Consider the following 27,354-nt stretch of genomic DNA (forward strand, 5'->3'; position numbering starts at 1 on the left):
GCCTAGGGTCTTTCCATTCATTGTGTATTCCCTTGCCTTGTTAGTCCCCCCAAAGTGCATCACCTCGCACTTTTCTGGGTTAAATTCCATTTGCCACTGTTCCGCCCATCTGACCAACCCATCTATATCGTCCTGCAGACTGAGGCTACCCTCCTCGCTATTCACCACCCTACCAATTTTTGTATCATCCGCGAACTTACTGATCATACCTTTTACATTCATATCCAAGTCATTAATGTAGACCACAAACAGCAAGGGACCCAGCACCGATCCCTGTGGTACCCCACTGGCCACAGGCTTCCAGTCACAAAAACAACCTTCGACCATCACCCTCTGCCTTCTGCCACTAAGCCAGTTTTGTATCCAATGTGCCAAGGCACCCTGGATTCCATGGGCTCTTACCTTCTTGACCAGTCTCCTGTGCGGGACTTTATCGAAGGCCTTACTGAAATCCATGTATACCACATCCACTGCGTTACCCTCATCCACACACCTAGTCACCCCCTCAAAAAATTCAATCAAATTAGTCAGACATGATCTTCCCTTGACAAAGCCATGTTGACTATCCCTGATTAATCCTTGCCTCTCCAAGTGGAGACAAATTTTGTCCCTCAGAATTTTTTCCAATAATTTTCCTACCACTGATGTTAGGCTCACTGGCCTGTAGTTCCCCGGTTTTTCCCTACTACCCTTCTTGAATAATGGTACTACATTAGCGGTTCTCCAGTCCTCTGGCACATCCCCTGTGGCCAGAGAGGTCCTGAATATATGTGTTAGAGCCCCCGCAATCTCTTCCTTTGCCTCACACAGCAGCCTGGGATACATTTCATCCGGGCCTGGGGATTTATCCATTTTTTGGCCAGCTAAAACCGCCAATACCTCCTCCCTCTCGATGTTAATATGTTCGAGCATATCGCAGTCCCCCCGCCCTATTTCTATGTCTACATCGTCCTTCTCCATAGTGAAGACAGGTGCAAAAAATTCATTTAGAACCCCTCCTACATCTTCCGGCTCCACACACAGATTGCCACTTTTGTCCCTAATGGGCCCTATTTTTTCCCTGGTTATCCTCTTACCCTTAATATACTTATAAAACATCTTAGGATTTTCCTTTATTTTGCTCGCCAGTGTTATTTCATGGCCCCTCCTTGATCTCCTAATTTCTTTTTTAAGTATCCCCCTGCACTTTTTGTACTCCTCTAGGGCTTCCTCCGTCTTTAGCCTTTTGTATCTACCAAAAGCCCTCCTTTTTTTCCTAATCCATTCTCGTATATCCCCTGACATCCAAGGTTCCCTGTGGTTTTTGGAACCACTCTTGACCTTTACGGGAACATGTTGCCATTGTATGATCTCAATCTCCCTTCTGAAAGCCTCCCATTGCTCCGATGCGGATTTTCCTACAAGTAGCTGATCCCAGTCCATTTTGGCCAGATCCTGCCTTATCCTATTAAAATCGGCCTTCCCCCAATTTAGAACCTTTATTTCCGGCCCATCCCTGTCCTTTTCCATGACCACCTTAAATCTTACCATATTATGGTCACTATCACCAAAGTGCTCACCTACCAGCACTTTTTCCACTTGGCCGGCCACATTCCCTAGAATTAGGTCCAGTACCGCCCCCTCTCTTGTAGGACTTTCTACATGCTGGCTCAAAAAGCTCTCCTGGATGCACTTTAAGAATTCTACACCCTCTGAGCCTTTCACACTCTGACTATCCCAGTTAATATTGGGGAAGTTGAAATCCCCCATTATTATTACCCTATTATTTGCACATTTCTCTGAGATTTGCCTACATATCTGTTCCTCTATCTCCCCCTGACTGTTTGGAGGCCTATAGTACACTCCCAGCAAAGTGCTTGCCCCCTTTTTGTTTTTAAGCTCCACCCATATGGCCTCATTAGAGGAACCTGCTAATATATCATCCCTCCTTACTGCAGTAATTGACTCCTTAATTAATATTGCGACACCCCCTCCTCTTATACCTCCCCCTCGGTCTCGCCTGAAGATTCTGTACCCCGGAAAAATTGAGCTGCCAGTCTTGCCCCTCCCTCAACCATGTCTCCGTGATAGCAACAATATCATACTCCCATGTGTTTATCAACACCTTCAGTTCATCCACCTTATTTGCAAGACTCCTTGCATTAAAATAGATGCCATCCAGCCTTGCCCTTATATATTTGCCCTGTCTACCAAGCTGACTTGTTTTTTTCTCTATAATTGGCAGCACATCACCCCCTATTTCAGCTCCCCTCTGTATCCCATCCCCCTGCCAAGTTAGTTTAAACCCCCCCCAACAGTGCTAGCAAACCTCCCCGCAAGGATATTTGTCCCGCTCTGGTTCAGGTGCAACCCATCCGACTTGTACAAGTCCCACCTTTCCCAGAAGCAGGCCCAGTGATCCAGGAAAGTAAAACCCTCCCCCCTACACCAACTCTTTAGCCACGCATTCATCTGCTCTATCCTCCCATTCCTATACTTACTAGCACGTGGCACTGGGAGTAATCCAGAGATTACAACCTTCGAGGTCCTGCTCTTTAATCTGTTACCTAGCTCCCTAAATTCTTGATGCAGGACCTCATCCCCCTTCCTTCCTATGTCGTTGGTCCCAATGTGGACCACGACCTCTGCCTGCTCACCCTCCCCCTTAAGAATGCCCTGTAGCCGCTCAGTGACATCCCAGACCCTGGCCCCAGGGAGGCAACAAACCATCCTGGAGTCACGTTTGCGGCCACAGAAACGCCTATCTGTGAGAGTCCCTCCTTATACTGTGTACAGTGATGGGAGAGTCCCTCTTTGTACTGTGTACAGTGACGGGAGAGTCCCTCCTTATCCTGTGTACAGTGATGGGAGAGTCCCTCCTTATACTGTGTACAGTGATGGGAGAGTCCCTCCTTATACTGTGTACAGTGATGGGAGAGTCCCTCCTTATACTGTGTACAGTGATGGGAGAGTCCCTCCTTGTACTGTGTACAGTGATGGGGGAGTCCCTCCTTGTACTGTGTACAGTGACGGGAGAGTCCCTCCTTATCCTGTGTACAGTGATGGGAGAGTCCCTCCTTATACTGTGTACAGTGATGGGAGAGTCCCTCCTTATACTGTGTACAGTGATGGGAGAGTCCCTCCTTATACTGTGTACAGTTATGGGAGAGTCCCTCCGTATACTGTGTACAGTGATGGGAGAGTCCCTCCTTATACTGTGTACAAGTGATGGGAGAGTCCCTCCTTATACTGTGTACAGTGATGGGAGAGTCCCTCCTTATACTGTGTACAGTGATGGGAGAGTCCCTCCTTATACTGTGTACAGTGATGGGAGAGTCCCTCCTTATACTGTGTACAGTGATGGGAGAGTCCCTCCTTATACTGTGTACAGTGATGGGAGAGTCCCTCCTTATACTGTGTACAGTGATGGGAGAGTCCCTCCTTGTACTGTGTACAGTGATGGGGGAGTCCCTCCTTGTACTGTGTACAGTGACGGGAGAGTCCCTCCTTATCCTGTGTACAGTGATGGGAGAGTCCCTCCTTATACTGTGTACAGTGATGGGAGAGTCCCTCCTTATACTGTGTACAGTGATGGGAGAGTCCCTCCTTATACTGTGTACAGTTATGGGAGAGTCCCTCCGTATACTGTGTACAGTGATGGGAGAGTCCCTCCTTATACTGTGTACAAGTGATGGGAGAGTCCCTCCTTATACTGTGTACAGTGATGGGAGAGTCCCTCCTTATACTGTGTACAGTGATGGGAGAGTCCCTCCGCATACTGTGTACAGTGATGGGAGAGTCCCTCCGCATACTGTGTACAGTGATGGGAGAGTCCCTCCGTATACTGTGTACAGTGATGGGAGAGTCCCTCCGCATACTGTGTACAGTGATGGGAGAGTCCCTCCTTATACTGTGTACAGTGATGGGAGAGTCCCTCCTTATACTGTGTACAGTGATGGGAAGAGTCCCTCCTTATACTGTGTACAGTGATGGGAGAGTCCCTCCTTATACTGTGTACAGTGATGGGAGAGTCCCTCCTTATACTGTGTACAGTGATGGGGGAGTCCCTCCTTATACTGTGCACAGTGATGGGGGAGTCCCTCCTTATACTGTGTACAGTGATGGGGGAGTCCCTCCTTATACTGTGCACAGTGATGGGAGAGTCCCTCCTTATACTGTGTACAGTGATGGGAGAGTCCCTCCTTGTACTGTGTACAGTGATGGGAGAGTCCCTCCTTATACTGTGTACAGTGATGGGAGAGTCCCTCCTTATACTGTGTACAGTGATGGGAGAGTCCCTCCTTATACTGTGTACAGTGATGGGGGAGTCCCTCCTTATACTGTGTACAGTGATGGGAGAGTCCCTCCTTATACTGTGTACAGTGATGGGAGAGTCCCTCCTTATACTGTGTACAGTGATGGGAGAGTCCCTCCTTGTACTGTGTACAGTGATGGGAGAGTCCCTCCTTACACTGTGTGCAGTGATGGGAGAGTCCCTCCTTATACTGTGTACAGTGATGGGAGAGTCCCTCCTTATACTGTGTACAGTGATGGGAGAGTCCCTCCTTATACTGTGTACAGTGATGGGGGAGTCCCTCCTTATACTGTGTACAGTGATGGGAGAGTCCCTCCTTATACTGTGTACAGTGATGGGAGAGTCCCTCCTTATACTGTGTACAGTGATGGGAGAGTCCCTCCTTGTACTGTGTACAGTGATGGGAGAGTCCCTCCTTGGACTGTGTACAGTGATGGGAGAGTCCCTCCTTGGACTGTGTACAGTGATGGGGGAGTCCCTCCTTGTACTGTGTACAGTGATGGGAGAGTCCCTCCTTATACTGTGTACAGTGATGGGAGAGTCCCTCCTTATACTGTGTACAGTGATGGGAGAGTCCCTCCTTATACTGTGTACAGTGATGGGAGAGTCCCTCCTTATACTGTGTACAGTGATGGGGGAGTCCCTCCTTATACTGTGTACAGTGATGGGAGAGTCCCTCCTTATACTGTGTACAGTGATGGGAGAGTCCCTCCTTATACTGTGTACAGTGATAGAGTCATAGAGTTATACAGCACGGATAGAGGCCCTTCGGCCCATCGTGTCCGCGCCGGCCATCAAGCCCTGTCTAATCTAATCCCATATTCCAGCATTTGGTCCGTAGCCTTGTATGCTGTGGCATTTCAAGTGCTCATCCAAATGCTTCTTAAATGTTGTGAGGGTTTCTGCCGCCACAACCCTTTCAGGCAGTGAGTTCCAGACTCCAACCACCCTCTGGGTGAAAAAGTTCTTTCTCAAATCCCCTCTAAACCTCCCGCCCTTTACCTTGAATCTATGCCCCCTAGTTATTGACCCCTCTACTAAGGGAAAAAGCTCCTCAGCATCCATCCTATCTATGCCCCTCATAATTTTGTACACCTCAATCATGTCCCCCCTCAGCCTCCTCTGCTCCAGGGAAAACAATCCCAATCTGCCCAGTCTCTCTTCATAGCTGAAGCGCTCCAGCCCTGGTAACATCCTGGTGAACCTCCTCTGCACCCTCTCTAACGCGATCACATCCTTCCTGTAGTGTGGCGACCAGAACTGCACACAGTATTCCAGCTGTGGCCTAACCAGTGTTTTATACAGCTCCATCATAACCTCCTTGCTCTTATATTCAATGCCTCGGCTAATGAAGGCAAGTATCCCATATGCCTTTTTTACCACCTTATCCACCTGTTCCGCCGCCTTCAGGGATCTGTGTACTTGCACACCCAGATCCCTCTGACCCTCCGTCTTGCCTAGGGTCTTTCCATTCATTGTGTATTCCCTTGCCTTGTTAGTCCCCCCAAAGTGCATCACCTCGCACTTTTCTGGGTTAAATTCCATTTGCCACTGTTCCGCCCATCTGACCAACCCATCTATATCGTCCTGCAGACTGAGGCTACCCTCCTCGCTATTCACCACCCTACCAATTTTTGTATCATCCGCGAACTTACTGATCATACCTTTTACATTCATATCCAAGTCATTAATGTAGACCACAAACAGCAAGGGACCCAGCACCGATCCCTGTGGTACCCCACTGGCCACAGGCTTCCAGTCACAAAAACAACCTTCGACCATCACCCTCTGCCTTCTGCCACTAAGCCAGTTTTGTATCCAATGTGCCAAGGCACCCTGGATTCCATGGGCTCTTACCTTCTTGACCAGTCTCCTGTGCGGGACTTTATCGAAGGCCTTACTGAAATCCATGTATACCACATCCACTGCGTTACCCTCATCCACACACCTAGTCACCCCCTCAAAAAATTCAATCAAATTAGTCAGACATGATCTTCCCTTGACAAAGCCATGTTGACTATCCCTGATTAATCCTTGCCTCTCCAAGTGGAGACAAATTTTGTCCCTCAGAATTTTTTCCAATAATTTTCCTACCACTGATGTTAGGCTCACTGGCCTGTAGTTCCCCGGTTTTTCCCTACTACCCTTCTTGAATAATGGTACTACATTAGCGGTTCTCCAGTCCTCTGGCACATCCCCTGTGGCCAGAGAGGTCCTGAATATATGTGTTAGAGCCCCCGCAATCTCTTCCTTTGCCTCACACAGCAGCCTGGGATACATTTCATCCGGGCCTGGGGATTTATCCATTTTTTGGCCAGCTAAAACCGCCAATACCTCCTCCCTCTCGATGTTAATATGTTCGAGCATATCGCAGTCCCCCCGCCCTATTTCTATGTCTACATCGTCCTTCTCCATAGTGAAGACAGGTGCAAAAAATTCATTTAGAACCCCTCCTACATCTTCCGGCTCCACACACAGATTGCCACTTTTGTCCCTAATGGGCCCTATTTTTTCCCTGGTTATCCTCTTACCCTTAATATACTTATAAAACATCTTAGGATTTTCCTTTATTTTGCTCGCCAGTGTTATTTCATGGCCCCTCCTTGATCTCCTAATTTCTTTTTTAAGTATCCCCCTGCACTTTTTGTACTCCTCTAGGGCTTCCTCCGTCTTTAGCCTTTTGTATCTACCAAAAGCCCTCCTTTTTTTCCTAATCCATTCTCGTATATCCCCTGACATCCAAGGTTCCCTGTGGTTTTTGGAACCACTCTTGACCTTTACGGGAACATGTTGCCATTGTATGATCTCAATCTCCCTTCTGAAAGCCTCCCATTGCTCCGATGCGGATTTTCCTACAAGTAGCTGATCCCAGTCCATTTTGGCCAGATCCTGCCTTATCCTATTAAAATCGGCCTTCCCCCAATTTAGAACCTTTATTTCCGGCCCATCCCTGTCCTTTTCCATGACCACCTTAAATCTTACCATATTATGGTCACTATCACCAAAGTGCTCACCTACCAGCACTTTTTCCACTTGGCCGGCCACATTCCCTAGAATTAGGTCCAGTACCGCCCCCTCTCTTGTAGGACTTTCTACATGCTGGCTCAAAAAGCTCTCCTGGATGCACTTTAAGAATTCTACACCCTCTGAGCCTTTCACACTCTGACTATCCCAGTTAATATTGGGGAAGTTGAAATCCCCCATTATTATTACCCTATTATTTGCACATTTCTCTGAGATTTGCCTACATATCTGTTCCTCTATCTCCCCCTGACTGTTTGGAGGCCTATAGTACACTCCCAGCAAAGTGCTTGCCCCCTTTTTGTTTTTAAGCTCCACCCATATGGCCTCATTAGAGGAACCTGCTAATATATCATCCCTCCTTACTGCAGTAATTGACTCCTTAATTAATATTGCGACACCCCCTCCTCTTATACCTCCCCCTCGGTCTCGCCTGAAGATTCTGTACCCCGGAAAAATTGAGCTGCCAGTCTTGCCCCTCCCTCAACCATGTCTCCGTGATAGCAACAATATCATACTCCCATGTGTTTATCAACACCTTCAGTTCATCCACCTTATTTGCAAGACTCCTTGCATTAAAATAGATGCCATCCAGCCTTGCCCTTATATATTTGCCCTGTCTACCAAGCTGACTTGTTTTTTTCTCTATAATTGGCAGCACATCACCCCCTATTTCAGCTCCCCTCTGTATCCCATCCCCCTGCCAAGTTAGTTTAAACCCCCCCCAACAGTGCTAGCAAACCTCCCCGCAAGGATATTTGTCCCGCTCTGGTTCAGGTGCAACCCATCCGACTTGTACAAGTCCCACCTTTCCCAGAAGCAGGCCCAGTGATCCAGGAAAGTAAAACCCTCCCCCCTACACCAACTCTTTAGCCACGCATTCATCTGCTCTATCCTCCCATTCCTATACTTACTAGCACGTGGCACTGGGAGTAATCCAGAGATTACAACCTTCGAGGTCCTGCTCTTTAATCTGTTACCTAGCTCCCTAAATTCTTGATGCAGGACCTCATCCCCCTTCCTTCCTATGTCGTTGGTCCCAATGTGGACCACGACCTCTGCCTGCTCACCCTCCCCCTTAAGAATGCCCTGTAGCCGCTCAGTGACATCCCAGACCCTGGCCCCAGGGAGGCAACAAACCATCCTGGAGTCACGTTTGCGGCCACAGAAACGCCTATCTGTGAGAGTCCCTCCTTATACTGTGTACAGTGATGGGAGAGTCCCTCTTTGGACTGTGTACAGTGATGGGGGAGTCCCTCCTTGTACTGTGTACAGTGACGGGAGAGTCCCTCCTTATCCTGTGTACAGTGATGGGAGAGTCCCTCCTTATACTGTGTACAGTGATGGGAGAGTCCCTCCTTATACTGTGTACAGTGATGGGAGAGTCCCTCCTTATACTGTGTACAGTGATGGGAGAGTCCCTCCTTGTACTGTGTACAGTGATGGGGGAGTCCCTCCTTGTACTGTGTACAGTGACGGGAGAGTCCCTCCTTATCCTGTGTACAGTGATGGGAGAGTCCCTCCTTATACTGTGTACAGTGATGGGAGAGTCCCTCCTTATACTGTGTACAGTGATGGGAGAGTCCCTCCTTATACTGTGTACAGTTATGGGAGAGTCCCTCCGTATACTGTGTACAGTGATGGGAGAGTCCCTCCTTATACTGTGTACAAGTGATGGGAGAGTCCCTCCTTATACTGTGTACAGTGATGGGAGAGTCCCTCCTTATACTGTGTACAGTGATGGGAGAGTCCCTCCTTATACTGTGTACAGTGATGGGAGAGTCCCTCCTTATACTGTGTACAGTGATGGGAGAGTCCCTCCTTATACTGTGTACAGTGATGGGAGAGTCCCTCCTTATACTGTGTACAGTGATGGGAGAGTCCCTCCTTGTACTGTGTACAGTGATGGGGGAGTCCCTCCTTGTACTGTGTACAGTGACGGGAGAGTCCCTCCTTATCCTGTGTACAGTGATGGGAGAGTCCCTCCTTATACTGTGTACAGTGATGGGAGAGTCCCTCCTTATACTGTGTACAGTGATGGGAGAGTCCCTCCTTATACTGTGTACAGTTATGGGAGAGTCCCTCCGTATACTGTGTACAGTGATGGGAGAGTCCCTCCTTATACTGTGTACAAGTGATGGGAGAGTCCCTCCTTATACTGTGTACAGTGATGGGAGAGTCCCTCCTTATACTGTGTACAGTGATGGGAGAGTCCCTCCTTATACTGTGTACAGTGATGGGAGAGTCCCTCCGCATACTGTGTACAGTGATGGGAGAGTCCCTCCGTATACTGTGTACAGTGATGGGAGAGTCCCTCCGCATACTGTGTACAGTGATGGGAGAGTCCCTCCTTATACTGTGTACAGTGATGGGAGAGTCCCTCCTTATACTGTGTACAGTGATGGGAAGAGTCCCTCCTTATACTGTGTACAGTGATGGGAGAGTCCCTCCTTATACTGTGTACAGTGATGGGAGAGTCCCTCCTTATACTGTGTACAGTGATGGGGGAGTCCCTCCTTATACTGTGCACAGTGATGGGGGAGTCCCTCCTTATACTGTGTACAGTGATGGGGGAGTCCCTCCTTATACTGTGCACAGTGATGGGAGAGTCCCTCCTTATACTGTGTACAGTGATGGGAGAGTCCCTCCTTGTACTGTGTACAGTGATGGGAGAGTCCCTCCTTATACTGTGTACAGTGATGGGAGAGTCCCTCCTTATACTGTGCACAGTGATGGGGGAGTCCCTCCTTATACTGTGCACAGTGATGGGAGAGTCCCTCCTTATACTGTGTAGTGATGGGAGAGTCCCTCCTTGTACTGTGCACAGTGATGGGAGAGTCCCTCTTTATACTGTGTACAGTGATGGGAGAGTCCCTCCTTATACTGTGTACAGTGATGGGAGAGTCCCTCCTTGTACTGTGTACAGTGATGGGAGAGTCCCTCCTTACACTGTGTGCAGTGATGGGAGAGTCCCTCCTTATACTGTGCACAGTGATGGGAGAGTCCCTCCTTATACTGTGCACAGTGATGGGAGAGTCCCTCCTTATACTGTGTACAGTGATGGGAGAGTCCCTCCTTATACTGTGTACAGTGATGGGAGAGTCCCTCCTTATACTGTGTACAGTGATGGGAGAGTCCCTCCTTATACTGTGCGCAGTGATGGGAGAGTCCCTCCTTATACTGTGTACAGTGATGGGAGAGTCCCTCCTTATACTGTGTGCAGTGATGGGAGAGTCCCTCCTTACACTGTGTACAGTGATGGGAGAGTCCCTCCTTATACTGTGCACAGTGATGGGTGAGTCCCTCCTTATACTGTGTACAGTGATGGGAGAGTCCCTCCTTATACTGTGTACAGTGATGGGAGAGTCCCTCCTTATACTGTGCACAGTGATGGGAGAGTCCCTCCTTATACTGTGTACAGTGATGGGAGAGTCCCTCCTTATACTGTGTGCAGTGATGGGAGAGTCCCTCCTTACACTGTGTACAGTGATGGGAGAGTCCCTCCTTATACTGTGTACAGTGATGGGTGAGTCCCTCCTTATACTGTGTACAGTGATGGGAGAGTCCCTCCTTATACTGTGCACAGTGATGGGGGAGTCCCTCCTTGTACTGTGTACAGTGATGGGAGAGTCCCTCCTTATACTGTGTACAGTGATGGGAGAGTCCCTCCTTATACTGTGTACAGTGATGGGAGAGTCCCTCCTTATACTGTGCACAGTGATGGGAGAGTCCCTCCTTACACTGTGTACAGTGATGGGAGAGTCCCTCCTTATACTGTGCACAGTGATGGGAGAGTCCCTCCTTATACTGTGCACAGTGATGGGAGAGTCCCTCCTTATACTGTGTACAGTGATGGGGGAGTCCCTCCTTATACTGTGCACAGTGATGGGTGAGTCCCTCCTTATACTGTGTACAGTGATGGGGGAGTCCCTCCTTATACTGTGTACAGTGATGGGAGAGTCCCTCCTTATACTGTGTACAGTGATGGGAGAGTCCCTCCTTATACTGTGTACAGTGATGGGAGAGTCCCTCCTTATACTGTGTACAGTGATGGGGGAGTCCCTCCTTATACTGTGTACAGTGATGGGAGAGTCCCTCCTTATACTGTGTACAGTGATGGGAGAGTCCCTCCTTATACTGTGTACAGTGATGGGAGAGTCCCTCCGTATACTGTGTACAGTGATGGGAGAGTCCCTCCTTATACTGTGTACAAGTGATGGGAGAGTCCCTCCTTATACTGTGTACAGTGATGGGAGAGTCCCTCCTTATACTGTGTACAGTGATGGGAGAGTCCCTCCTTATACTGTGTACAGTGATGGGAGAGTCCCTCCGCATACTGTGTACAGTGATGGGAGAGTCCCTCCGTATACTGTGTACAGTGATGGGAGAGTCCCTCCGCATACTGTGTACAGTGATGGGAGAGTCCCTCCTTATACTGTGTACAGTGATGGGAGAGTCCCTCCTTATACTGTGTACAGTGATGGGAAGAGTCCCTCCTTATACTGTGTACAGTGATGGGAGAGTCCCTCCTTATACTGTGTACAGTGATGGGAGAGTCCCTCCTTATACTGTGTACAGTGATGGGGGAGTCCCTCCTTATACTGTGCACAGTGATGGGGGAGTCCCTCCTTATACTGTGTACAGTGATGGGGGAGTCCCTCCTTATACTGTGCACAGTGATGGGAGAGTCCCTCCTTATACTGTGTACAGTGATGGGAGAGTCCCTCCTTGTACTGTGTACAGTGATGGGAGAGTCCCTCCTTATACTGTGTACAGTGATGGGAGAGTCCCTCCTTATACTGTGCACAGTGATGGGGGAGTCCCTCCTTATACTGTGCACAGTGATGGGAGAGTCCCTCCTTATACTGTGTAGTGATGGGAGAGTCCCTCCTTGTACTGTGCACAGTGATGGGAGAGTCCCTCTTTATACTGTGTACAGTGATGGGAGAGTCCCTCCTTATACTGTGTACAGTGATGGGAGAGTCCCTCCTTGTACTGTGTACAGTGATGGGAGAGTCCCTCCTTACACTGTGTGCAGTGATGGGAGAGTCCCTCCTTATACTGTGCACAGTGATGGGAGAGTCCCTCCTTATACTGTGCACAGTGATGGGAGAGTCCCTCCTTATACTGTGTACAGTGATGGGAGAGTCCCTCCTTATACTGTGTACAGTGATGGGAGAGTCCCTCCTTATACTGTGTACAGTGATGGGAGAGTCCCTCCTTATACTGTGCGCAGTGATGGGAGAGTCCCTCCTTATACTGTGTACAGTGATGGGAGAGTCCCTCCTTATACTGTGTGCAGTGATGGGAGAGTCCCTCCTTACACTGTGTACAGTGATGGGAGAGTCCCTCCTTATACTGTGCACAGTGATGGGTGAGTCCCTCCTTATACTGTGTACAGTGATGGGAGAGTCCCTCCTTATACTGTGTACAGTGATGGGAGAGTCCCTCCTTATACTGTGCACAGTGATGGGAGAGTCCCTCCTTATACTGTGTACAGTGATGGGAGAGTCCCTCCTTATACTGTGTGCAGTGATGGGAGAGTCCCTCCTTACACTGTGTACAGTGATGGGAGAGTCCCTCCTTATACTGTGTACAGTGATGGGTGAGTCCCTCCTTATACTGTGTACAGTGATGGGAGAGTCCCTCCTTATACTGTGCACAGTGATGGGGGAGTCCCTCCTTGTACTGTGTACAGTGATGGGAGAGTCCCTCCTTATACTGTGTACAGTGATGGGAGAGTCCCTCCTTATACTGTGTACAGTGATGGGAGAGTCCCTCCTTATACTGTGCACAGTGATGGGAGAGTCCCTCCTTACACTGTGTACAGTGATGGGAGAGTCCCTCCTTATACTGTGCACAGTGATGGGAGAGTCCCTCCTTATACTGTGCACAGTGATGGGAGAGTCCCTCCTTATACTGTGTACAGTGATGGGGGAGTCCCTCCTTATACTGTGCACAGTGATGGGTGAGTCCCTCCTTATACTGTGTACAGTGATGGGGGAGTCCCTCCTTATACTGTGTACAGTGATGGGAGAGTCCCTCCTTATACTGTGTACAGTGATGGGAGAGTCCCTCCTTATACTGTGTACAGTGATGGGAGAGTCCCTCCTTATACTGTGTACAGTGATGGGGGAGTCCCTCCTTATACTGTGTACAGTGATGGGAGAGTCCCTCCTTATACTGTGTACAGTGATGGGAGAGTCCCTCCTTATACTGTGTACAGTGATGGGAGAGTCCCTCCTTATACTGTGTACAGTGATGGGAGAGTCCCTCCGTATACTGTGTGCAGTGATGGGGGAGTCCCTCCTTATACTGTGTACAGTGATGGGGGAGTCCCTCCTTATACTGTGTACAGTGATGGGGGAGTCCCTCCTTATACTGTGTACAGTGATGGGAGAGTCCCTCCTTATACTGTGTACAGTGATGGGAGAGTCCCTCCTTATACTGTGCACAGTGATGGGAGAGTCCCTCCTTATACTGTGTACATTGATGGGGGAGTCCCTCCTTATACTGTGTACAGTGATGGGAGAGTCCCTCCTTATACTGTGCACAGTGATGGGAGAGTCCCTCCTTATACTGTGTACAGTGATGGGAGAGTCCCTCCTTATACTGTGTAGAGTGATGGGAGAGTCCCTCCTTATACTGTGTACAGTGATGGGAGAGTCCCTCCTTATACTGTGTAGAGTGATGGGAGAGTCCCTCCTTATACTGTGCACAGTGATGGGAGAGTCCCTCCTTATACTGTGTACAGTGATGGGAGAGTCCCTCCTTATACTGTGTACAGTGATGGGGGAGTCCCTCCTTATACTGTGTACAGTGATGGGGGAGTCCCTCCTTATACTGTGTACAGTGATGGGAGAGTCCCTCCTTATACTGTGTACAGTGATGGGAGAGTCCCTCCTTACACTGTGTACAGTGATGGGGGAGTCCCTCCTTATACTGCGTACAGTGATGGGGGAGTCCCTCCTTATACTGCGTACAGTGATGGGAGAGTCCCTCCTTATACTGTGCACAGTGATGGGAGAGTCCCTCCTTATACTGCGTACAGTGATGGGAGAGTCCCTCCTTATACTGTGCACAGTGATGGGTGAGTCCCTCCTTATACTGTGTACAGTGATGGGGGAGTCCCTCCTTATACTGTGTACAGTGATGGGAGAGTCCCTCCTTATACTGTGTACAGTGATGGGAGAGTCCCTCCTTATACTGCGTACAGTGATGGGGGAGTCCCTCCTTATACTGTGCACAGTGATGGGTGAGTCCCTCCTTATACTGTGTACAGTGATGGGGGAGTCCCTCCTTATACTGTGTACAGTGATGGGAGAGTCCCTCCTTTTACTGTGTACAGTGATGGGAGAGTCCCTCCTTACACTATGTACAATTGATCACATCTGGAGCACTGCAGTGTGTTTTGGGCACCGTACCTCAGGAAGGATATATTGGCCCCGGATGGGGTGAGGCACAGATTCACCAGAATGATACCAGGGCTAAAAGGGTTAAATTATAAAAACAGGTTGCTTCGACTCGACTTGTATTCCCCCTTGAGTATCTAATTGAGGTGCTGAAGATGATTCAAGTATTTGCTCGGGTCGATGGAGAGAAACCATTTCCTCTGGTGGGAGAGTCCAGGAACTTTAAAGTAGAGCCCGGCCGTTCAGGGGTGATGTCAGGAAGCACTTCACACAAAGGCTAGCGGAAATCTGGAACTCTTTTCCCTCAAAAAGCTGTTGAGCCGGCCATGCAGATGAGGCTCAAGCCCAGACTCCCCTCAGTAGTTATACTGCCACCTTCGTGTCAGTGCTCACTCAAAACCAATTTGCGTTGACCCCAAAAGTGGCAGTAAAAGTGCAGCCAGTAAAGCGGAGGGACAGTAGAGGAATGAGTTACATTTTAACCATTAACAGAACTTGTAATAAGATACTGTGTGAGCCCCGAGTTACCTTAAGAACCCGCTGAAGCTCTTGCAAAGCTCCCTCATAGCGCTGGATCAGTGGCGTCAAGTGTTCTTGCTTCACCAACTGCTTCTTCAACTCTTTGCTGCCAGCATCCCTCAGCATCTGAAGAAACTGGTGTTCCTGCAAATACAGTGTCTGAATGTTCAACCCAGCAAAACACAAAACACAGAACACTTCCACAGGCATGAATGGAAAGGCCGTAATGGCACAGACCCCCCTTTAAAACACAAAACTCTGATCAGCTTGAACATGCCTTTCAGCAAATCATTGCATTGTTTTTGTTTAAAAAGTTCCTCCTACGACCAGGGCCACAGGTATTGATGTTACAGAGTAACCAGGAGCAGTGTATTGATGTCACAGAGTAACCAGGAGCATTGTACTGATGTCAGAGTAACCATGAGCAGTGTATTGATGTCACAGAGTAACCAGGAGCAGTGTATTGATGTCAGAGTAATCAGGAGCAGGGTATTGATGTCAGAGTAATCAGGAGCAGTGTACTGATGTTACAGAGTAATCAGGAGCAGTGTATTGATGTCAGACTAATCAGGAGCAGTGTATTGATGTCAGAGTAATCAGGAGCAGTGTATTGATGTCAGAGTAATCAGGAGCAGGGTATTGATGTCAGAGTAATCAGGAGCAGTGTACTGATGTTACAGAGTAACCAGGAGCAGGGTATTGATGTCACAGAGTAACCAGGAGCAGGGTATTGATGTCAGAGTAACCAGGAGCAGTGTATTGATGTCAGAGTAACCAGGAGCAGTGTTTTGATGTCAGAGTAATCAGGAGCAGTGTATTGATGTGAGAGTAATCAGGAGCAGTGTATTGATGTCAGAGTAATCAGGAGCAGTGTATTGATGTCAGAGTAATCAGGAGCAGTGTATTGATGTTACAGAGTAACCAGGAGCAGTGTACTGATGTCAGAGTAATCAGGAGCAGTGTACTGATGTTACAGAGTAACCAGGAGCAGTGTACTGATGTCAGAGTAATCAGGAGCAGTGTATTGATGTCACAGAGTAACCAGGAGCAGTGTATTGATGTCAGAGTAACCAGGAGCAGTGTATTGATGTCAGAGTAATCAGGAGCAGTGTATTGATGTTACAGAGTAACCAGGAGCAGTGTTTTGATGTCAGAGTAATCAGGAGCAGTGTATTGATGTTACAGAGTAACCAGGAGCAGTGTACTGATGTCAGAGTAATCAAGAGCAGTGTATTGATGTCAGAGTAACCAGGAGCAGTGTATTGATGTCAGAGTAACCAGGAGCAGTGTATTGATGTCACAGAGTAACCAGGAGCAGTGTATTGATGTTACAGATTAACCAGGAGCAGGGTATTGATGTCAGAGTAATCAGGAGCAGTGTATTGCTGTCACAGAGTAATCAGGAGCAGTGTATTGATGTCAGAGTAACCAGGAGCAGTGTATTGATGTCACAGAGTAACCAGGAGCAGTGTATTGATGTCAGAGTAATCAGGAGCAGTGTATTGATGTCAGACTAATCAGGAGCAGTGTATTGATGTCACAGAGTAACCAGGAGCAGTGTATTGATGTCAGAGTAATCAGGAGCAGTGTACTGATGTTACAGAGAAACCAGGAGCAGTGTATTGATGTTACAGAGTAATCAGGAGCAGTGTATTGATGTCACAGAGTAATCAGGAGCAGTGTATTGATGTTACAGAGTAATCAGGAGCAGTGTATTGATGTCAGAGTAACCAGGAGCAGTGTATTGATGTCAGAGTAATCAGGAGCAGTGTATTGATGTCAGAGTAACCAGGAGCAGTGTATTGATGTCAGAGTAACCAGGAGCAGTGTATTGATGTCAGAGTAACCAGGAGCAGTGTATTGATGTCAGAGTAACCAGGAGCAGTGTATTGATGTCAGGGTAATCAGGAGCAGTGCATTGATGTCAGAGTATTCAGGAGCAGTGTATTGATGTCACAGAGTAATCAGGAGCAGTGTATTGATGTCAGAGTAATCAGGAGCAGTGTATTGATGTTACAGACTAATCAGGAGCAGTGTATTGATGTTACAGAGTAACCAGGAGCAGTGCACTGATGTCAGAGTAATCAAGAGCAGTGTATTGATGTCAGAGTAACCAGGAGCAGTGTATTGATGTCAGAGTAACCAGGAGCAGTGTATTAATGTTACAGAGTAACCAGGAGCAGGGTATTGATGTCAGAGTAATCAGGAGCAGTGTACTGATGTTACAGAGTAACCAGGAGCAGGGTATTGATGTTACAGAGTAATCAGGAGCAGTGCATTGTCAGAGTAACCAGGAGCAGTGTATTGATGTCAGAGTAACCAGGAGCAGTGTATTGATGTCACAGAGTAACCAGGAGCAGTGTATTGATGTCACAAAGTAATCAGGAGCAGTGTATTGATGTTACAGAGTAACCAGGAGCAGTGTATTGATGTCAGAGTAACCAGGAGCAGTGTATTGATGTCAGAGTAATCAGGAGCAGTGTATTGATGTCAGAGTAATCAGGAGCAGTGTATTGATGTTACAGAGTAACCAGGAGCAGTGTATTGATGTCAGAGTAATCAGGAGCAGTGTATTGATGTCAGAGTAATCAGCAGCAGTGTATTGATGTCAGAGTAATCAGGAGCAGTGTATTGATGTTACAGAGTAACCAGGAGCAGTGTTTTGATGTCAGAGTAATCAGGAGCAGTGTATTGATGTTACAGAGTAACCAGGAGCAGTGTACTGATGTCAGAGTAATCAAGAGCAGTGTATTGATGTCAGAGTAACCAGGAGCAGTGTATTGATGTCAGAGTAACCAGGAGCAGTGTATTGATGTCACAGAGTAACTAGGAGCAGTGTATTGATGTCAGAGTTAGCAGGAGCAGTGTATTGACGTCACAGAGTAACCAGGAGCAGTGTATTGATGTTACAGATTAACCAGGAGCAGGGTATTGATGTCAGAGTAATCAGGGGCAGTGTACTGATGTCACAGAGTAACTTGGAGCAGTGTATTGATGTTACAGAGTAATCAGGAGCAGGGTATTGATGTCAAGACTAATCAGGAGCAGTGTATTGATGTCACAGAGTAACCAGGAGCAGTGTATTGATGTCAGAGTAATCAGGAGCAGTGTACTGATGTTACAGAGAAACCAGGAGCAGTGTATTGATGTTACAGAGTAATCAGGAGCAGTGTATTGATGTCAGAGTAATCAGGAGCAGTGTATTGATGTCAGAGTAACCAGGAGCAGTGTATTGATGTCAGAGTAACCAGGAGCAGTGTATTGATGTCAGAGTAACCAGGAGCAGTGTATTGATGTCAGGGTAATCAGGAGCAGTGTATTGATGTCAGAGTAATCAGGAGCAGTGTATTGATGTCACAGAGTAATCAGGAGCAGTGTATTGATGTTACAGACTAATCAGGAGCAGTGTATTGATGTTACAGAGTAACCAGGAGCAGTGTACTGATGTCAGAGTAATCAAGAGCAGTGTATTGATGTCAGAGTAACCAGGAGCAGTGTATTGATGTCAGAGTAACCAGGAGCAGTGTATTGATGTTACAGAGTAACCAGGAGCAGGGTATTGATGTCAGAGTAATCAGGAGCAGTGTACTGATGTTACAGAGTAACCAGGAGCAGGGTATTGATGTTACAGAGTAATCAGGAGCAGTGTATTGATGTCAGAGTAACCAGGAGCAGTGTATTGATGTCACAGAGTAACCAGGAGCAGTGTATTGATGTCAGAGTAATCAGGAGCAGTGTATTGATGACAGAGTAATCAGGAGCAGTGTACTGATGTCAGAGTAACCAGGAGCAGTGTATTGATGTCAGAGTAATCAGGAGTAGTGCATTGATGTCAGAGTAACCAGGAGCAGTGTATTGATGTCAGAGTAACCAGGAGCAGTGTATTGATGTCACAGAGTAACCAGGAGCAGTGTATTGATGTCACAGAGTAATCAGGAGCAGTGTATTGATGTTACAGAGTAACCAGGAGCAGTGTATTGATGTCAGAGTAACCAGGAGCAGTGTATTGATGTCAGAGTAATCAGGAGCAGTGTATTGATGTCAGAGTAATCAGGAGCAGTGTATTGATGTTACAGAGTAACCAGGAGCAGTGTATTGATGTCAGAGTAACCAGGAGCAGTGTATTGATGTCACAGAGTAACCAGGAGCAGTGTATTGATGTCAGAGTAATCAGGAGCAGTGTATTGATGTCAGAGTAATCAGCAGCAGTGTATTGATGTCAGAGTAATCAGGAGCAGTGTATTGATGTTACAGAGTAACCAGGAGCTGTGTATTGATGTCAGAGTAACCAGGAGCAGTGTATTGATGTCAGAGTAACCAGGAGCAGTGTATTGATGTCAGAGTAATCAGGAGCAGTGTATTGATGTCAGAGTAATCAGGAGCAGTGTATTGATGTCAGAGTAACCAGGAGCAGTGTACTGATGTCAGAGTAACCAGGAGCAGTGTATTGATGTCACAGAGTAATCAGGAGCAGTGTATTGATGTTACAGACTAATCAGGAGCAGTGTATTGGTGTCAGAGTAACCAGGAGCAGTGCATTGATGTCAAGAGTAACCACGAGCAGTGTATTGATGTCACAGAGTAACCAGGAGCAGTGTATTGATGTCAGAGTAATCAGGAGCAGTGTATTGATGTCAGAGTAACCAGGAGCAGTGTATTGACGTCAGAGTAATCAGGAGCAGTGTATTGACGTCAGAGTAATCAGGAGCAGTGTATTGATGTCAGAGTAACCAGGAGCAGTGTATTGATCACAGAGTAACCAGGAGCAGTGTATTGATGTCACAGAGTAACCAGGAGCAGTGTATTGATGTCAGAGTAATCAGGAGCAGTGTATTGATGTCACAGAGTAATCAGGAGCAGTGTATTGATGTTACAGACTAATCAGGAGCAGTGTATTGATGTTACAGAGTAACCAGGAGCAGTGTACTGATGTCAGAGTAATCAAGAGCAGTGTATTGATGTCAGAGTAACCAGGAGCAGTGTATTGATGTCAGAGTAACCAGGAGCAGTGTATTGATGTTACAGAGTAACCAGGAGCAGGGTATTGATGTTAGAGTAATCAGGAGCAGTGTATTGATGTCAGAGTAACCAGGAGCAGTGTATTGATGTCACAGAGTAACCAGGAGCAGTGTATTGATGTCAGAGTAATCAGGAGCAGTGTATTGATGACAGAGTAATCAGGAGCAGTGTATTGATGTCAGAGTAACCAGGAGCAGTGTATTGATGTCACAGAGTAATCAGGAGCAGTGTATTGATGTTACAGAGTAACCAGGAGCAGTGTATTGATGTCAGAGTAATCAGGAGCAGTGTATTGATGTCAGAGTAATCAGGAGCAGTGTATTGATGTTACAGAGTAACCAGGAGCAGTGTATTGATGTCAGAGTAACCAGGAGCAGTGTATTGATGTCACAGAGTAATCAGGAGCAGTGTACTGATGTCAGAGTAATCAGGAGCAGTGTATTGATCACAGAGTAATCAGGAGCAGTGTATTGATGTCACAGAGTAATCAGTAGCAGTGTATTGATGTCACAGAGTAACCAGGAGCAGTGTATTGATGTCACAGTGTAATCAGGAGCAGTGTATTGATGTCACAGAGTAATCAGTAGCAGTGTATTGATGTCACAGAGTAACCAGGAGCAGTGTATTGATGTCACAGAGTAATCAGGAGCAGTGTGTGATAAAAATAATAACTTCCGGGAAGTTATGTCATCACTTCCTGTGAACTATGAACTGTGTACATACCTCACTTCCTGTCATGTGTCACTTCCTGTTGGACTGGTATAAATACTGGTCTGTTCAGTATTGTAAGAGGCTTCTACCAGAGGCATGGTAAAGACCTCTCTTGTATATAGTGTGTTTATAAGTTACTTAAAGCTTACTTTAAAGTTACTTGATGGTAAGCCTCCTTTTTCTTACATCAATTTAAGTAACTTAGTATTTACACTCACAAATACTAGACCTTCGGACAAACTCGGAATTAAGGATCCAGGGAACCACCCATCATGGAGAAAATCCTTAGACCTATTCGTCTGGACTTGGACCCGAATGCACCAGCAGCTGGCAGGGTATGGAAGCATTGGTACCGTACTTTTGAGAATTTTCTGGATGAATGTGAAGCGGATGCTCCTGCTAGATTGAAGATACTTATCAATTATGTGACCCCAAAAGTGTTCGAATATGTTGATGAATGGGATAATTACGATGAGGTGATTCGGGCACTTAAGAAACTGTATGCCAAGACCCCAAATGAGGTCTATGCTAGACATCTACTGGCCACAGCCCGACAAGGGCCAGGGGAATCAATTGATGAATTCCTGCAAGAACTTCGCAGGCTCAGCGTAGATTGTAACTTTCAGGCAGCCTCAGCTGAGCTGTACCGCCAAGAAATGATTCGTGATGCTTTCATCTGCGGGATTGCCTCTCCATTTATACGCCAGCGTCTACTAGAAAGTAAAACACTTGAGCTACAAAAAGCTTTTGACCTAGCTTGTTCACTGGATTTGGCAAAGAGAAATGCAGACCTCTATCAGCTGCCCAGATCTCGATCTGCTGCTGTAGCTGCAACCAGACAATTCAAGCGGTCTCAGGTGAACCCTATCATGGGGGAATCTAATTCTGATGAAGAAGAGGAGGACGATCCCACTTTAGCAGCCTCTTGGCAATCTAGGAAGGAATGCTTCTTTTGTGGAGATGCTTTTCACCCTAGGAAAACCTGCCCTGCTCGCAATGCAATCTGCAGTTATTGCGGGAAAAAAGGACACTTTGCTAAAGTTTGCCTATCAAGGGCCTCTACGAGGGCCAATCCAGCTAAGGCCTACCGAACTGCCCCAATTAGGGCCTATCAAGATGCTCCAGCTAGGACCTATCAAGCTTCCTCTCGAGCTCTCTCCCGAAGAAGCACACCGAGAGTTTCAGCCACTCTCTGTGCAACGACACCAATTACAGCTGCTTGCCCACAGAACCTGTCTCATGCAGCCACAAAAATTTCAATTAAAGGGCATACCTTAGATGCCTTAATTGACTCAGGAAGTACTGATAGTTTCATTAAGGAACAGATTGTTGCGAAATTGAAACTACATGTCTTCCCATCGGACCAGGCAATTGCGATGGCCCAGTCATCACTTAATACCAGAATCTCCGGCTTTTGTGTTGTTGATATGACACTTCATGGTCGTATGTATCCCTCCACCCGACTTTCGGTGCTCAAGGACTTATGTAGTGATCTCCTCTTAGGACTGGACTTCCAAAAACAGCATAAGAAACTCACCATTGAGTTTGGTGGATCCAAACCCGGACTTACTATTTCTAATATACCGTCTAAATTACCATTTTGTGCATTATCAGCAGCTTCACTTGATGAACCCTCATTATTTGCCAGTATTCCGCCTCAATGCCAACCGATAATAACGAAATCGCGGCGCTTTAATCAGGAAGACCAATCTTTTATTGCGGCTGAAATCTCTCGACTTCTAGCAGAGGATATCATTGAACCATGTTCGTCGCCCTGGCGGGCTCAAGTCGTCATTGTCAAGAACCCTCTAAAACCTCACAAACAGCGACTATGCATCGATTATTCGCAAACCATCAATCAATATACCGACTTGGATGCCTACCCATTGCCACGCATTGATGATATGGTTAATAAACTGGCCGAATACAAAGTGTTCTCAACTTACGATTTAAAAAGTGCCTATCATCAGTTACCCTTGAAGGTCTCAGATAAGCAGTACACAGCCTTTGAGGCTAATGGACGGCTGTACCAATTTCGTCGCCTCCCATTCGGGGTTACTAATGGAGTGGCTGTCTTTCAACGGGCAATGGATGGCCTGGTTAAGCAGGAAAACCTAAGGGACACTTTTCCCTATCTTGATAACATTACCATTGCAGGTCACGATCAACAGGAACACGACTCCAACCTCCAAAAATTTCGGGACGCCCTCCATCGCCGTAATTTGACCCTGAATGAATCCAAATCTGTTGAGTCGCAACCGACCATCAACATCCTTGGCTACTGCGTAGGCAATGGTATCATTCAGCCAGACCCAGAAAGACTTCGCCCGCTCCAAGAGCTCCCGTCACCTAAGAATCCGGCTTCTTTACGTCGGGCTCTCGGTCTGTTTGCATACTACGCTAAATGGATTCCTCATTTTTCGGACAAAATCCAACCCTTGCTGCATGCTAGATCATTTCCACTGGGAACAGCGGCTGTTGCAGCCTTTAACCTTCTCAAAAAACAGTTGGAGAAAGCGGCTCTTCACTCCATTGATGAGAATCTCCCTTTCGTGGTTGAATGTGATGCCTCGGAGGTGGCGATCTCGGCTACTCTGAATCAGGAAGGTCGTCCTGTAGCATTTATGTCCAGGACCTTACAAGGTGCCGAGCTACATTATCCTCCGGTTGAGAAAGAAGCCACAGCCATCATAGAGGCAGTACGGAAGTGGAACCATTTTCTAGCTCGCCAGCACTTTACATTGATCACGGACCAACGATCAGTCGCCTTCATGCTCGATAATCGAAAGCGAACCAAAATTAAGAATAATAAAATACAACTTTGGAGGATGGAACTGGCCTCTTTTGGTTATACCATTCTCTATCGGCCTGGCAAGGAGAATGTGGCCCCGGACACCCTCACACGGGCATTCTGCTCCACTATGTCATCCTCCACTCTCATGGATGTCCACAATGGTTTGTGTCATCCTGGCGTTACGCGCATGCTACATTTCGTACGATCACGGAATCTCCCTTTTTCCACTGGAGATGTAAAGAAAATATGCTCGGAATGCCGGCTTTGTGCGGAATTAAAACCTCAGTTCTTCCGCCCCTCAGATGGTATACTCATACATGCAACCCAACCGATGCAACGACTTAGCATCGATTTTAAGGGCCCAGTGCCCTCTTCAACTCGGAACACATATTTGCTCACCATGATCGACGAATATTCACGTTTTCCGTTTGCCTTCCCCTGCTCCAATATGCTGGCGTCCACAGTAATCTGCTGCCTTGAGCAGGTATTTTCTCTCTGTGGCATGCCGGCTTATATTCACTCAGATCGGGGTCCATCCTTTATGTCGAGGGAACTCAAGGACTACCTCTCAGAACGGGGAATTGCTACAAGCAAAACAACACCATACCATCCCATCGGAAATGGGCAGATAGAGAGGTATAACGGTATCATCTGGAATTCCGTACGTCTCGCTTTAAGATCTCGGGGCCTACCAGACCAGCAATGGGAAACAGTGCTTCCGGATGCATTGCACTCTATACGGTCCCTGCTTTCTACAGCCACAAATACTACACCTCATGAGCGGTTCTTTGGATTCCAGCGTCGCTCATCTCATGGGACATCACTCCCGTCATGGCTAACTACTCCTGGACCTGTATTACTCCGAAGATACGTTCGGACGTCTAAAAATGACCCTCTTGTAGACGAGGTCGAACTAACCGATGCCAACCCCACCTATGCAAACATACGATATTCCGACGGCCGAGAATCTACCGTATCGTTACGGGATCTGGCTCCCTGCCCACCAGGACCTAGTGGGACATCGGGTGATGGCATTTCACCAGGAAACTCTTGGGACCTATCGGGTACCCCTCTCCAGGATCCTGATCGGACACCAACTAGCTTGGTGCCGGTAGAACCCCGTGCTCAAGGTTGCGACCCTCCCAGTACCACACATGAAAGTACTGGTCCGCCACAGACCAGCTCTGCACCTCCCTCTGAACAGAGGCAGTCTGACTTTGAACCTATTGGGGCTCGTACTCGAAGCCATGATCTCCCCGACCCTTCACAGGGCAATCCAGGCCACACGGACTCTGACCAATGGCCAACCGCATGTAAGCGGACCAGCGACCCTCTACGACGGGAATCCAAACGGGTGCGACTCTTCCTTGTTCGGCGGCTGCGGACCAAAAGGTAGACCACAGCCTCCTAAACCTGCAGGAGGGAAGAATGTGATAAAAATAATAACTTCCGGGAAGTTATGTCATCACTTCCTGTGAACTGTGAACTATGAACTGTGTACATACCTCACTTCCTGTCATGTGTCACTTCCTGTTGGACTGGTATAAATACTGGTCTGTTCAGTATTGTAAGAGGCTTCTACCAGAGGCATGGTAAAGACCTCTCTTGTATATAGTGTGTTTATAAGTTACTTAAAGCTTACTTTAAAGTTACTTGATGGTAAGCCTCCTTTTTCTTACATCACAGTGTATTGATGTCAGAGTAACCAGGAGCAGTGTATTGATGTCAGAGAGTAACCAGGAGCAGTGTATTGATGTCACAGAGTAATCAGGAGCAGTGTATTGATGTCACAGAGTAATCAGTAGCAGTGTATTGATGTCAGGGTAACCAGGAGCAGTGTATTGATGTCACAGAGTAACCAGGAGCAGTGTATTGATGTCACAGAGTAATCAGGAGCAGTGTATTGATGTCACAGAGTAATCAGTAGCAGTGTATTGATGTCAGGGTAACCAGGAGCAGTGTATTGATGTCACAGAGTAATCAGGAGCAGTGTATTGATGTCACAGAGTAACCAGGAGCAGTGTATTGATGTCACAGAGTAACCAGGAGCAGTGTATTGATGTCACAGAGTAACCAGGAGCAGTGTATTGATGTCACAGAGTAATCAGGAGCAGTGTATTGATGTCACAGAGTAATCAGGAGCAGTGTATTGATCAGAGTAATCAGGAGCAGTGTATTGATCACAGAGTAATCAGGAGCAGTGTATTGATCACAGAGTAACCAGGAGCAGTGTATTGATGTCACAGAGTAATCAGGAGCAGTGTATTGATGTCACAGAGTAACCAGGAGCAGTGTATTGATGTCACAGAGTAACCAGGAGCAGTGTATTGATGTCACAGAGTAACCAGGAGCAGTGTATTGATGTCACAGAGTAATCAGGAGCAGTGTATTGATGTCACAGAGTAATCAGGAGCAGTGTATTGATCAGAGTAATCAGGAGCAGTGTATTGATCACAGAGTAATCAGGAGCAGTGTATTGATCACAGAGTAACCAGGAGCAGTGTATTGATCACAGATTAATCAGGAACAGTGTATTGATCACAGAGTAACCAGGAGCAGTGTATTGATCACAGAGTAACCAGGAGCAGTGTATTGATCACAGAGTAACCAGGAGCAGTGTATTGATCACAGAGTTATCAGGAGCAGTGTATTGATGTTACAAAGATTTTTATAAATTAATTAACAGGATGTGGGCGTCGCTGCCATGACCTGCATTTATTGTCTAGTCCTAGTTGCCCTCGAGAAGGTGGTGGTGAACCACCTTCTTAAGCCGCTGCAGTCCCTGTGGTGAAGGTACTCCCAGAGAGCTGTTAGGGAGGGAGTTCCAGGATTTTGACCCAGCGACTATGAACAAACGGCGATATATTTCCAAGTCAGGATGGTGTGTGACTTGGAGGGGATCTTGCAGGTGATGGTGTTCCCATGCGCCTGCTGCCCTTGTCCTTCTAGGTGGTAGAGGTCACGGGTCTGGGAGGTGCTGCAGTGCATCTTGTAGATGGTACACACTGTAGCCACGGTACGCCGGTGGTGGAGGGAGTGAATGTTTAAGGTGGTGGATGGGGTGCCAATCAAGCGAGCTGCTTTGTTATGGATGGTGTCGAGCTTCTTGAGTGTTGTTGGAGCTGCACTCATCCAGGCAAGTGGAGGGTATTCCATCACACTCCTGACTTGTGCCATGTAGATGGTGGAAAGGCTTTGGGGAGTCAGGAGGTCAGTCACTCACTGCAGAATACCCAGCCTCTGACCTGCTCTTGTAGCAACAGTATCTATGTGGCTGGTCCAGTTAAGTTTCTGGTCAATGGTGACCCCCAGGATGTTGGTGGGGTATTAGACAATGGTAATGCCATTGAATGTCAAGGGGAGGTGGCTAGACTGTCTCTTGTTGGAGATGGTCACTGCCTGGTACTTGTGTGGCGTGAATGTTACATGCTACTTATCAGCCCAAGTCTGAATGTTGGTCTTGCTGCATGCGGACACAGACTGCTTCATTGCAGTGTATTGATGTCACCATGTGACCGGGAGCAATGGGTCGATGTCAGAGTGCCCAGGAACAAAATGCCCTCCATTTTCAGAGGGAAATGGAA

The 27,354-nt window shown here is 47.4% G+C and overlaps 1 protein-coding gene across 1 annotated transcript in view; it reads right to left on the minus strand.

Annotated features, from left to right (window-relative positions):
- The window catches only part of ddx51 (DEAD (Asp-Glu-Ala-Asp) box polypeptide 51), an 88,070-nt gene that overhangs the window by 11,130 nt on the left and 49,586 nt on the right, over positions 1-27,354 (minus strand). The window contains exon 15 of the mRNA XM_085962056.1: positions 15,256-15,390. Coding sequence (XP_085818182.1) covers positions 15,256-15,390 — 135 coding nt within the window. The remainder of the gene's footprint in view (positions 1-15,255; positions 15,391-27,354) is intronic.

The sequence above is a fragment of the Somniosus microcephalus genome, chromosome 19 (assembly GCF_052327205.1).
Source record: "Somniosus microcephalus isolate GS21.2 chromosome 19, FLI_Smic_1.0, whole genome shotgun sequence".
Classification (NCBI taxonomy): Eukaryota; Metazoa; Chordata; class Chondrichthyes; order Squaliformes; family Somniosidae; genus Somniosus; species Somniosus microcephalus.